At 46.5% G+C, this 12,392-nt stretch overlaps 1 protein-coding gene and 1 non-coding gene across 14 annotated transcripts in view; one reads left to right on the top strand and one right to left on the bottom strand.

The window, feature by feature from the left end:
* LOC121597968 overlaps positions 1 to 12,392 on the top strand; it is a 107,277-nt gene that overhangs the window by 40,514 nt on the left and 54,371 nt on the right. For 7 of the 13 annotated variants that reach the window (XM_041924337.1, XM_041924341.1, XM_041924340.1 and 4 more), the window contains one exon: positions 3,084 to 3,306. In XM_041924337.1, the coding sequence (XP_041780271.1) occupies positions 3,282 to 3,306 (25 nt within the window). In that variant the 5' untranslated portion in view covers positions 3,084 to 3,281. Of the gene's footprint in view, positions 1 to 3,083; positions 3,307 to 9,016; positions 9,098 to 9,614; positions 9,867 to 9,903; positions 10,198 to 10,578; positions 12,075 to 12,392 lie in introns of those variants that run through there. The other 6 variants (XM_041924346.1, XM_041924344.1, XM_041924347.1 and 3 more) reach the window with 6 other exon arrangements.
* On the bottom strand, positions 1,288 to 1,359 carry Trnaw-cca. The gene has a single exon. It is a non-coding gene; the product is annotated as a tRNA-Trp (tRNA).

Here is a 12,392-nt window from a genome sequence, read left to right on the forward strand (position 1 = left end):
TTTCATCTAGCAATGTCTGTGGTCCGGGGACCTGTTTTCTAGCCTAATGAAAATTCAATCACCTGTACATATTTTAATCACTTTAAAGCATTCCAAAGCTCCCAACAGATCCAAAGGGGCGGCTGGGAGGCTTGCCGTGCCCCTTTCGACGACTGCAGTTTAGTGTCGATTTCCCACAGATGCCGCTAGGGTCGTTTATCATTGGCAATAGGCAACGAGCCAAAGGGACGTTATTCACCACCGTGACGTGACGCACACACGGGCACACGGAGTGAGCGCGATTAAGCTTCCTTGAGCGCGCCGGCCGCGGTGGGACGACACGTCCAAGAGTTGATGATTGATGGGACGGTTTTGGTAGCGGAGGCTGGTTGCGCCTCACTTCACAATGGCTAGCAGTGACGTCGGTGCGAGTGTCCACCAGTGCAGGCACGCGTACCAGAGCGAGGTGTTGGGAGTGAGTGTGTTATTGCAAACGATTTAAACAACAGTGCAGGAGAGGGTCAGCGGGGCTAGGTAAACATCTTTCTTCATTCATCGCAAGTAAGCATACAGTGTTGAGAGTTGTATTAAGTGCATTGCATATTTTTAACTACAACTATGTTAATGCTGGTTCTTTATAACACAGAAGCACCCGGAATCTCTTAACTAAACAAACAGAAACATAACAACAAAACACAACAAACAAACATCTACAGTCTGGCAAAGCAATTTGTTACGCACTGTTGCTTTTGGTTCGCCTTCGGATCGTACTAATTCATCCGAAAGAACCGTTCACTTGCTACTGGTCACGCGGGCACGTAACGGACAGACCCCCGTGTGGGACACACTCGTCGGTTTGTTCACGCGTTATCTTTACACCGAACGATGATACGCCTCCCTTCGCTGTCGCTGCGTTATTCATGAGTGTGCGTGTGCTATATGAACGCGCAGTGGGCCGCGGTTGCCGTACGAACGCGCCGAGCGCAGGTTATTTATACGTTCGTTGATAATTTAATTAAACGTAGGTTCTATGCTTTTGTTTTGTTTTCGCCTTTGCGCCGTACGTTAAACATCAATGCGTGCAGTACATGGCAAGGTAGTAGGAAAAATATAGGGCAATGTTTTTGTGTTCTTTTTTTGTTGTTGTAATAACATAGCCTGCTTCCATCCTGCCAGATTTGATTAAGATAAGCAACATTGAAAAGTAATCGGGGGAAGAAATTGGCTCTATGAAATGGATGAGAACGAACACTCGATGGAACGCCAGAAGAGGTCGGTAAAATGATGAAAAAAGATATGCTCGCTGATTGACCCCGACGTGATTTGAACACGCAACCTTCTGATCTGGAGTCAGACGCGCTACCGTTGCGCCACGGAGTCTTCGATGCGGGTGAGCTGCTAGCAATACATTAGATTGTTGATTAGATATCTAAAAAAAGCGCACGAGTGAAATAGTATTCAAGGCGCGTTCGTCTACTTTTAATTTTATTGTTTTGATTACTGTTTATAGAATTCTTGTGGTTTACCTAAGTAAGAGATTTATTTAAATGTTCTTAAGATGAAAATAAGTACAAGATTCCTTTTGCCAGAATAGTTTATTCTCCTCATATTTGGCCTTAAATGAAAGAAAATAAATTCAATCGTATTCCTTTAAATTACTTAATCACGAGAAAAATTGCAGCTGTTTGCTCTGACGCTGAAATAAAAATTACGTACAATTCTTCTCTAACTTTCTCGCTTCTCCGCTGTACCTTGCTTCCCACGATGGTCAAGATGGGAGACAAGGAATGGGAAAAATGTGTCACTGCTAGTGAGATACCATTAATTATAAGCTAAAGCAGTACCCTTTCCCGTCTGCCGACGTCCTTCCCGCAAGCGTTCGTTCGATTCCCATTGCAAACCGGTTGCTTTTCGTGCTGTTTGTGAAATGTTACGAGTATCTTGCCACCTTTTATCGTCCGGGCACAGGCCGAGCATTGCCCATTATCCTTTCACGGGAAGGATTCCGTTTGTTTACGTAGTTGTTTGCGAGGACAAATGTTTGCACCGTTCGTATCGTTTTACTGGCGCTTTTTGTTTTTGCTTTTGTTCGCTCCAACTCATCGCCACTGTTTAAATTTATCTTCTTTTCGTAGAAGGAAGCTTTTCGTAATTTTTCCAGATTATCGTAATGGAGCTCGTACTGTGCTTCGGGGTGAGAATTTAAATTAAAAAGATCCTGTAATTAAACCGAAATGACCCGTTTCCAAGAACGTTTATGTTTCGTGATACATTTTGCCACATTTAGCCGGAATGGAGCTGGAAATTTTCATTTAAATTTTATGTTAGAACATTAAAATGAGCTACACAGCTTGAGACGCATTGCGATTACACTTTAAATACAAGATATATTGACTGTTACGCAAGCAGGCTCAATAAAACTTATCATTAGATGTAATAAAACACCGCAAATCACGCATATACCACTTTGCCACTGCCAACATCAATCTCCCATTATGGCCAATACATCCTTACTGACCACTATTATCGAAAGATGGCACACGATTTCCTTTCAAATGGACAGTGATTTGGTTTCCGCCGATCGGTTTCATCATTGCCCAAGTGGTCCGAAATCGCACAATAACGATGACCGTCAAACGATTGCCTCGGTGCAGAAAGAAACGACCACGGGCCAGAATCACGCCAATTCACTTCTTTATGGGAATTGCCCGCCTCGGCAGGTGCCTGGAACGGATCCAACCGAGGGCCAGTTTAGTGTAATGTAATGTGATACTTTCGTTCTCGGGCAGGTCAGGCAGGGAATTTAGTGCTCATAAACCTCCCCCAAATGGTGTCAGCTTTGGATAGGCGGGGCCCTTCCTCCACCGCGTCGAAGAAGCCTGTGGTAAACATTCGGTAAATCATTTGGAATGTGGGCGAGCAACGGGGCTTAATTTGGGAAAATGATCGATCGAAGCTGACGGAAGCAAATCAGACGCTAAATCAACTCACCAATTTGCGATCCCTCGATGGTAGCACAATGTTTTATGTTGATCTTTCACACTTGTCCCATTGATTCCTTACACCGATTGACTGTTAATAATGTTTCTCGTTTCTTATTTCAGGGCTTCAGCGCGGCTAATCCAGCAGAGGAAGAGAGGAGATCAGCACAGAAAACAAAACAAAACGCTTTAAGGATAAAATAAAAGCAGTTTTTTTTTCTCTGCCTACCCAATCAACGGTCTAAACGAGTCGGCAAACGGGCGCTACTCAAACCGAAAACCATCCAGCCAACCAGGAAACGTCAGAAATAATCAGCAAACATGGCGGCCACGATGCGAACCGGAGGTAAGTGGCATCAGATGGCGGGAGCTCGAGGCTGCTTGCAGCGGGGACTAAGATTTATGAAACTCAAAGGATACACCGTCCATCCGGGACACGGACCATTCGGGGTCGGTATGATTTCCTGTTTGTAAATGGTGGCTGATGTTTACACAACGCAGCGGAAAGCGGCCATTGTGTGTGTGCGTGAGGCCATCTCCCTTCGTCTTTCCCTGTTCCACTCGATTTGGGATCGGCGATTTCCGTTGATCCCTAAAACACGCCTCGGCACGATGAGGTTGAGTGTGAAAAAATATTGATTCAAATATTGAAACGAACGTGACGACGGAGCACTTCCGACCGGGAAGGATACCTTTGTTTTTTCCATTCCTTCTTCTCTCTTCTCTCAATTCTCTCACAGTCTCGGAGCAGTTTCAAAAACACTCGGGAACTGGACCTGAAACACACATTGATCGATGATAATGGTAATGATGGTGATGATCATCATTCTAGGAAGGGCTTCTTGCAGGCGAAGGTGGGAAGCTTTTTATGGTTTAGTGCGGTGTGTGTTTTTTCCTCTCCAACGTAGGTTTTCGCTTTTGATTGTTTGTGCTTACAATTACATCATTAATTCTGGTCGGCTTGCTGAGTGGTGGATTTCAGGCCTATTTGTTTTTTTCTTTCTTTGTTGGTGAGGGTATATGTGGTCTTTTGATTTCAGGGGCATGAGTAATGGACCAGGAAGTAAGCACTTTCCCGTAGACTAAACCCTTAAGTGGATAGTCATTTTTGCTGAGTGTGTGTGGGATTTAGCGCGCCTGCGAGGTGGTCTTACACGTTGTGGTGATTGTGGAAATGTATGGCCCGGTCCGTAAGCTCAAATACTTGATTACTGGAATATTTGGAATGTTTGGCATAGCTTCTCAGGCTTTGATTGATTTGGCCTTTTTTTGAGGGAATATAATTCCATTGATTTGGATTAACAAGGACGAGAAGGAGATATTCTTTAGTATTTTTTGCTCAAAACGGTCCTTAAAACAGAATAAATTTATATCATTTTAGAAGACTACTTTAATTTTCAAATTTAAATCGACAAATTGAGAGTACTCCCTTCAAACTCAACCAGCAAAATGAGCTTAAAGGAATAAAACAACCAATCCAAAGACCCGCTCAATCACAAGTACGCCCGAACACGGTTGCTAACGACAACCTGATGAATGCCGGGTACTATCCGCCGTGTCAAATCGTATTAAAGTAGAACACCCCCTTGTACACACACACCACCGACGACAACGATGGCACCGGTCCGACCCGGAGGCATAATTTCACGCGCTTGCCAATTTCCATTCTGGCAGCTGGAAAGAAAGAAAGAAGGACCGGGGTGTCGACTGTCGCCCGCTGCGAGACCGGCTCGTTTTCCGGTGCACTGCGAAAAGCATGTCACATCTCAGCTGAATTCAAACGGGGCGTATCGCGAACACCCCTCGGTGCGGGCCGGCCGGCACAGTTCGTAACGCTAACGCGACACCGAGACACCTCGGCACAGGAGCATTGATCTAATCCCGGCTCGCACACACAGTGGCAGGCAGCATCGGTTTGCTTGGCTTGGCTGTCTGGCTGGCACCGCGCGTCGGACGGTCGGTGTATAACGACGAAACGCACTTGAACCACGCAGATGGGTGTTCGTTGAACATTAGCAGCAGAAGCCTGTTTTTCGCTGTACTTGTTGTATACTGTTGCTCATGCCATTATCCGGCTCGCTTATCCGCACTCGAGGGAGAGCTCGTTGGTGTGCTGCTGCACACGGTAATTAGGCTAATTAATGTTTCACGTACGCAGAAAAATTAAATTTCATCTCCAGGGTGACCAGCAGTAGCAGTAGCAGCAGCATGGGCAGCACCTACATCCTACCAAGTGACGAGTTTTAGAGTGTTTTTCTCACTCAAGAGGGATGTTTTTTATGCTTATTTCACGCTGGGCACCATGTGTTTGGTCAGCTAAAAGCTTCTCAACAATCACAACCATTGCCATCGGGGAGGGCTCTGGGAGCTACCCAGAACGTGTGGATCGGGAGATTAGCGGTTGCCCTGGGAACCGTTGAAACTCGAGCTCAACCTTAGATCTCGATCCTCGGCACACTTTGATGCTTGACACTGGCGTTGGTATCCGTTTTTTTGGCACTTGTGAAACATGTGAAATAATTACCCTAATGAAGAGCTGGGCTCTTGACGCGCTTGCACGTGAGCTTCAAAGTCGAGCAGCTGACCATGAGCGTAAGCTGGGCTTTATAATGTTCTATCGCTTGTAGTGTGCAGCCGCTGTTCTCACCTCTGGTGTCAAAGTGCCCTAATAAAGCAGCCTTTAGGCATTTGATTGCCTGTTGATGTGTTGTTGACCAGCTTTAATACATTTTGCATAAAAATAGAGGAATTATGGGTATGCAGCTTAGCTGAAAAGTTTGTTAACATTATGAAAATCCTCAAAGGCATCTCAGGAATTTCAAAAAACCAGTGTGTTTCTTCAAGGTACCAGCAACATTTTGTAGTGTTTTAGCTCCATTGGCCTCGGGCACAGGGGATGTTTGTGACAAAACTGATGTCACAAATAGTTTATAATCTTCCTTCTATGATCTGGCAATTCATTTTGTGTCGTGTTGTATTCTGTTTTGGTAAATATTTTGTGTTAATTATGAGCCAAAAACACACCTCACACACACTAAAATAACATTGTGATAATATTCATGAAACATTCGTTTAATTTGTACCTACTATGGCTCGCCATCGATCGATCAGAGTGCACCGAACCGAATGCATGCGCTCAGCACGCGGCTCCCTAAAGCAAACAGTAGTTTAATTTGCTAACCACGTAATCGTGTCCCTAGCGTCCATCAACACTCGTTGCAAACGTTTGCGGGGGTTCTCCCCGTTTTCTCACCTCACGAAAATTAACCATCACCAAACTGACTGACACACATGCAGTCGGGTGCATTCTGCGGAAAATTAATTGCTTACACAAACGAAACTCTCGCCAAACCCCCACCGCGCGTGTATGTGATTGTCCGTTCACTGGGCAGGATAATTAGCGAACGAACGTGTTTTTGCTGTCCACGTGCAGCATATGCACACGATCAACGCTTTGGTGGGGACAACAATTTAACTCTATTCCGTTTTTTGTTGTTGTTGCTTTTTTTCCCCATGCGAATGAAAAGCTTCTGGTGGTGGTGCAATGGAAATTATGATGCGAGTGCATTGAGCAGAACGCTGCAAAGCTTACTAAAGTTGGCAACAAAAAGTGGGAATATTCAACTACTTTTACCAACCGCTGATTTGAAAAGGAACGAGCTGGCAATCGATTTGCTGTTAGTTTGACTTCATGTGTGCGGGAATGTGTGTGTGTGTGTTCATAATTTGCCAATTGTCGTTTGGTGTAACTTGCTCCTGTTTATTCACACTTCCATTCACCACACACCAAAGCGAAGCTGTTCTTCCCTTTCGCTCAGTCTACCCTTTCTTTCGACCGCTTCAGAAGCATCTCTTTACAGCAAAATCGATCTTGAGTGCATTTGAATGCGACACGAAAGCGCATTCTGACTCGTTCGTTTCGCCATGCTGCCGCCACCCGCACGCTGCGTCACGTAACGAAGCTGGCAGTCAGTGCCGAAGGCTAGCAGGCACCACGTCGTAAGGACACACTTCCTGCCTTTCGCACGCGGTCGTTTCGGTGCAGCTGTGTCTCGGGCTCTGGCCGCTGGCGTACGTGCTGCAGTAAAACCGGGAACGGGCGCCGGTGCTGCTGTGAAAATGCTGATTATGCATCGATGCTTTCATTCCGATATCAATCGAGCAGTCGGCAGCGGTCGGTACCGCATTTGCATTTCCGCTTTGCGTTCGGTTTCACTATTGCCACGTGTCTCGCACGTCGAAGGGTGATGACGCAAAACGGGGGGGTCGCACCCTGTAAGAGTGCAACGACAATTTATTGCCGGACGGTTCGGTTTCGGGCGGGTGCAAGAAGTATTGCCTCCGTTTGCGCTTCGTTATTGCAATAAAGCATCGGTATTTTACACACAATACAGAGGGAAATGTTTTTTCAATGGAATTCACTACAGTCAACGAGAGCAAAGCCAAGAGCAAGAGCGAGAGCAGATCCGGTATGCATATCGGAATATCAGCTGCACCCTGCTGTGCATTGTGCACTGGGTGCCCTTTATTCCCGATTCCGGGGACGGTGCCATTGATCTTACGGTACGGGGGATTTGATGCAGCAGAGCCAGGACTCCGGCACGTCGACTGGTTTTGATGGATGCGGTTGAACAATGGGGCACTCCTGGAAATGGGGAGGGGAGGGGTTGGGTAAAGCCGTTAATGGGCTTTTCGCAGGTGTGAAGCGCTTGGCATCGAGTATTGTTCTAAGCGAGTGCACGCTTTTGCGCTGCCCTTGCTCAACAAGTGCATGCCGATCTGGGGCCAAATGGTACCACACAGATTAACAAGCTTTTTGTTCGGATTGGTCCTTTTGATGGTGGCATTAGGTGCAACGGATGCAATGGTGGTGGCTGGGTTTAAAGTGGGTGTGTAGTAATTGATATAATGCTTTGAATGACAATGTAGAATTGGACAGCAAGTGGTCATTAAAAATGATTGCTCTTAACTTCAATTTAATACTTTTTTTTTTAAAGTTATTTATTGCATTGGATGGTTAACATTTTATAGAATGTCGTTATGAATAGCGCAAATCAGCAAGAAGCCATAAAACAGGTCCTTTTAACTGTGTGTCATTGAGTCTTTTTGTTATAGTTCTCCTCTTGAATTTATGCAGTTGAACAGGAGATTTTTCTTAAATTTTATTATTTATTTTAGATTTTTAAATGAGTCAAAAATAAAAATGTATCATTAAAAAAATACTGTGGAGACGCCTGGTGCTTCTTAAATTCGCATTAAAGGAAAAGCCTGGAATTTAATAAGAACTTTTTCCAATATAATCCACCATGCGAGGCTAATAATTTTACGAACCATTTCCAGTCGAGCCTCCTCTCCCTATTAACCTTCAAAAAAGCACACACCGCAAAGAAGAAGCAAGCAGCAAAAACATCCCCATCAAAAACCTCCCACACGGCCCGGATGCTGTTTGGCAACATTGCATCCGTCCCTGTATTGGTGCCCGTATTCGAAACCCCCGTTTGTTTTAGTGTACGTGCGAGCGGGCCGCTGCTTCAGAATGGAATGGAAGAAACGCCCGGACACACAAACACATGCTACACACGCTGCCACTGCTTCACGGCTGACCGTCCCGGCCCGTCAGACATTCACCACTCCATTTCCCACCATCAGGATGGAGGACACAAAACGAGACCGAAAAGCCCGAACGCAGGCCCGAAATAGCTCATCTGTTTTGTGGTGAGTTTGCTGTTGCGGCGCCTGCATCCCTGCGTCCCCGTTGCGCAAACTGCTGGTGGATGCTGTGGTGAATATCGTACGGCTGGGTTGCGCGAGAGTCTGCCACAGAGCAGCTCTCTCGCTCTCACGCTCACCACACGCGTTCGTTCGCTGGTGTGTTGGTGAGCGGAAGGCAGAAACACTCTGCTGGGCAGATGAGTGTTTGCGCTCGTGTAAAAGCTTGCGCTCTCTGCCTGCTGTTGCACCCCGTCTCTCCCGCCGAACCAACCGAAGCCGGAGACGAACAACATTGACAGGATTGACAGTATCCGAATCGTGGGGCATCTACGACTGTTATTGTTTTGGTCCAAGCTGTGTGTGTCAGTGTGGTGTGTTTGGTTGCGTGAATGCACAAGCCAAACAAATGCTGGCTGGCTTTTGTAGTAATTCGCTCTCAGTTTGCGTTATTTTATTGCACTCTCTTCTTTCGCTCCCTGCACAATAATTCCAATATTGTTGGCTCTTTGCCAAGGCTTGGCGTGAACATTGTTGGAATCTACTTCGCCCCATTAACCCATTCGAAGGGTCACAGTGTTTCGTGAGTGTTTTGTGCTGTGGTACGTTGAGGAGTTAAATGTTATTCAGGCTGTTAAATAATAGAAGAGACCGATATATTGAACTTAAATAACTGATTTAATGAAGTTTAATATGAGTTTATTGGAACAAATTCTTGAACAACTTTAAGCATCTTCTCAAATTGTCTTACCATCTTGAACCAAACCGGTCGTTCGTTAGCGTCAACATCCACAGCCAATTGATATATCCCTGCCCAGAGAGGGCCGATCCCGATAGTAAGAAGAGGAATAACGTCGTGAGAGAATCCTAGCCAATGCTAGAGAAACAAACCTCACCTGGAAAAGAGATGAGCGCTGCCACGGTGTGAGCCATGTCGCGTGAGATGAATCATCATTCACCTTCATCTCGCCTACTATCCTGTCTGCCGCTGTCATCCCACAACAACACAACGTTCTCACGCAAACGGTTTCATCTCACCACGCACCACGGAGCGGACCGACCAAAGTCTCACTACCAATGGACGCATAGTGCAGTGTGGCACGGTTTTTTGCTGGACACGGAAGTGAAAAACCCCAGGCACCATGTGCATGCTGCTCCCGCCCGGTTAAAGCACATCCTTCACGTACACATCGTTGTGTGAGTTATCACACAATTTCCTCTCCGCACACGGGCGACTCAGTGTGTGTGTGTGTGTCACGTTTGTTGTCTTCAGGCGATGATCGTCCCACACACACGGTGTGTGGCGTTTCGCTGCGAGCGGTCTTAGTGAGTGACGTCACGGCGGTCGGAAAACACGTACCTGCACGGGGCGTCATTCTTCGCCGTGCCGTGTGTGCCGTATCGAGTCGAACACTATCGTGCCCAAACTCCCTGTGTCGTGTGTGCTCTCGTGCGTGAAGAAGTTGGATGCTCTTCTTCGTGTGTGTGTGTGTGGCAGTTTGTGTGAAGCGCTTTTCCGACCCAAACGGTGTGTCATCCATTCTTGTGCTTGTGCTGGCAATCTGCCAGCAAAAGGAAACTAAGCTGTGGAATATCCCGAGTGCGTGCGTGTGTGCGCGTGTGTGTGTACGCGTTCGATGGGTAACGGGGCAATTCAGGCGTAATCTGTTGCCATACGTGAGGCGGAAAAGTCACGACCTGTGCAAGCCCCGGGAGCACGGGCAGCATCGAACAAAAAATCGTGCGTCACATTGTGGGAAGTTTGAAATTTCATTGCACCGATCCTGCTCTAACAAACCTGTGACCTTTTTCGAAGATGGAAAATCTTCCTACCAAGTGATTCAAGCCTAGACAAAACCATACCAAACAGCTCGCGAAATGATCTAATGGCAAGCGTGCAGAAGAAAAAAAAGAAGTTTCCATTTTCATGGCTCATTTAACGTCGGTGGGAGGAAAAGAAGCAAGCAGAAAATGAAAAATGCCTTTTCTTGCCTTCTACGCACACACACACACCTTTCCCCTGGGGGGTCCTATTGTTTTGCATCCAGCAAATGCTAGTCGGAGCCAACATACCTTTCTCCGTATTTGTTGCTCTTGTTTGTATCTTTTGCTTTTCCGTTTCCCGTTTTTTGTGTGTGTGGCATCCTCTTCCCACGCCACCATTGTCTGTCGTCGTGCCCACCACCCGGTGGCACAAATGAAGGTTAAGGAAAAGTCATTATTTCATGACGACATAAAGTTCTGTCAACATTTTTCAAATTTTGGTCTTCCCCGCGTTTTTGCGTTTCTCTTTCCCTCTTTTCCAGCGCATTATGCGGTTTGACCATCTGCCTCGTTATTTCGTGTGTGTATGTGTGTGTGTGAGTGAAGGAATAACTTTCTTTGCGAACGTCACTTCCACTTGTCTGCCCAACCCTCACTTCGGAAGCTGAACAAGCAGAGGAAAAGTGGGAAAATTGGCGAGATTAACTTTTTGATTCCTTCGTCCAACAATCCAAACCCTTTTTGATTACTACTAGACCCATCTCTGTCCCTCTCTCAAGCACCCTTTCTCTCTCTCTCCCTCTGTCTCACTTGATCACATGCTTCTTCTTCGTCTCACTGACTCAATCAATTTTCCTATCGTCAGTTGGCGCCGTCGTTTGCGACACAAAGCGAGTGTGACACCTTCATTGAAAGGCGCGCCCGGCCTTGAAACGTGCGGGACGCAGGGCGGCCAGCCGGAGCAGCTGAGCGGACGATGAATTATTCATAAAAGTTACCGGAACACATTGAGTGTCAAATATCTCGTTACTCTGCTGGTGGTACGCTCGGTGGCTGCTCGGGTTGATGCAGCAAGGCCTCGCGGCCGGAAAGTTTACGGAACAGCCCGGCCGTTTGCTTTGCCATTCCAGGAAGGAAAGGACAGTTTCGGATGCGCTCTGCCCTGATGTGTCGGCTAATCAAATGACGATTGGTTCGGTCGAGTGTATTCCCCTCAGCAAGTGCTAGTGTGTGTTGTGTGTTAAAGTATGATTCCCAGAGGAAAATAACGCAAGTGAAAGGTTTCCTGGCCTCCCTAAAGGGGCAGCCACGCAACGTCAGGAGAAGCGTAAGCGAGAAGGTTTTCATTAGGATTATTGAAATCGCTAAGCCCCTTGTGTCGACAGCTAGTTTTCATCAGCATTCAGCAGCAAACGGTCGGTGAAACAATATATATTCTAGGTGACAAAAAAACAAAACAAAAGCCCGCTCCAGGATGTGATAACAAAGAAAGGAGGAGCAAAGCGAGCGAGCAAGGCTCGGTACCACCGGGTGTATAATACGCCAGTAACAAAACAGGACGAAATTCTTAGCGACAGGCAAGCTTTCTGCAAGCTCCTCATAGCTCCCACTGTCCCAGCCGGGCGGGCTGAGTGACATCAGGTAAATTGCTTTCAACACTTTCAACACTCTGAACCTGACGCACTCGGGGGGATGGGAAGCTGTCGGTGCTATCACTTGCTGGTTTAAATTATGTATCGCCTTTATCGGTGGCTTTCGCGATAAGGGATTACAATTACACAAACATGCGGGTATTGGCAATAGGGTTAATCGGCGCAAAAAGTGTTTGAGTTTAAAGCGCTTTAAATAACGACATAATAAGATTATTGTGCTAAGCCCAATTGCATAGCTTCAGGCGTTTTGGGTTGCAAATTGCTTGCGTTTAGCATGAATCTAATGAGCCATGAAATGCGCAAGAAA

The sequence above is a fragment of the Anopheles merus genome, chromosome 3R (assembly GCF_017562075.2).
Source record: "Anopheles merus strain MAF chromosome 3R, AmerM5.1, whole genome shotgun sequence".
In the NCBI taxonomy this organism is placed as follows: Eukaryota; Metazoa; Arthropoda; class Insecta; order Diptera; family Culicidae; genus Anopheles; species Anopheles merus.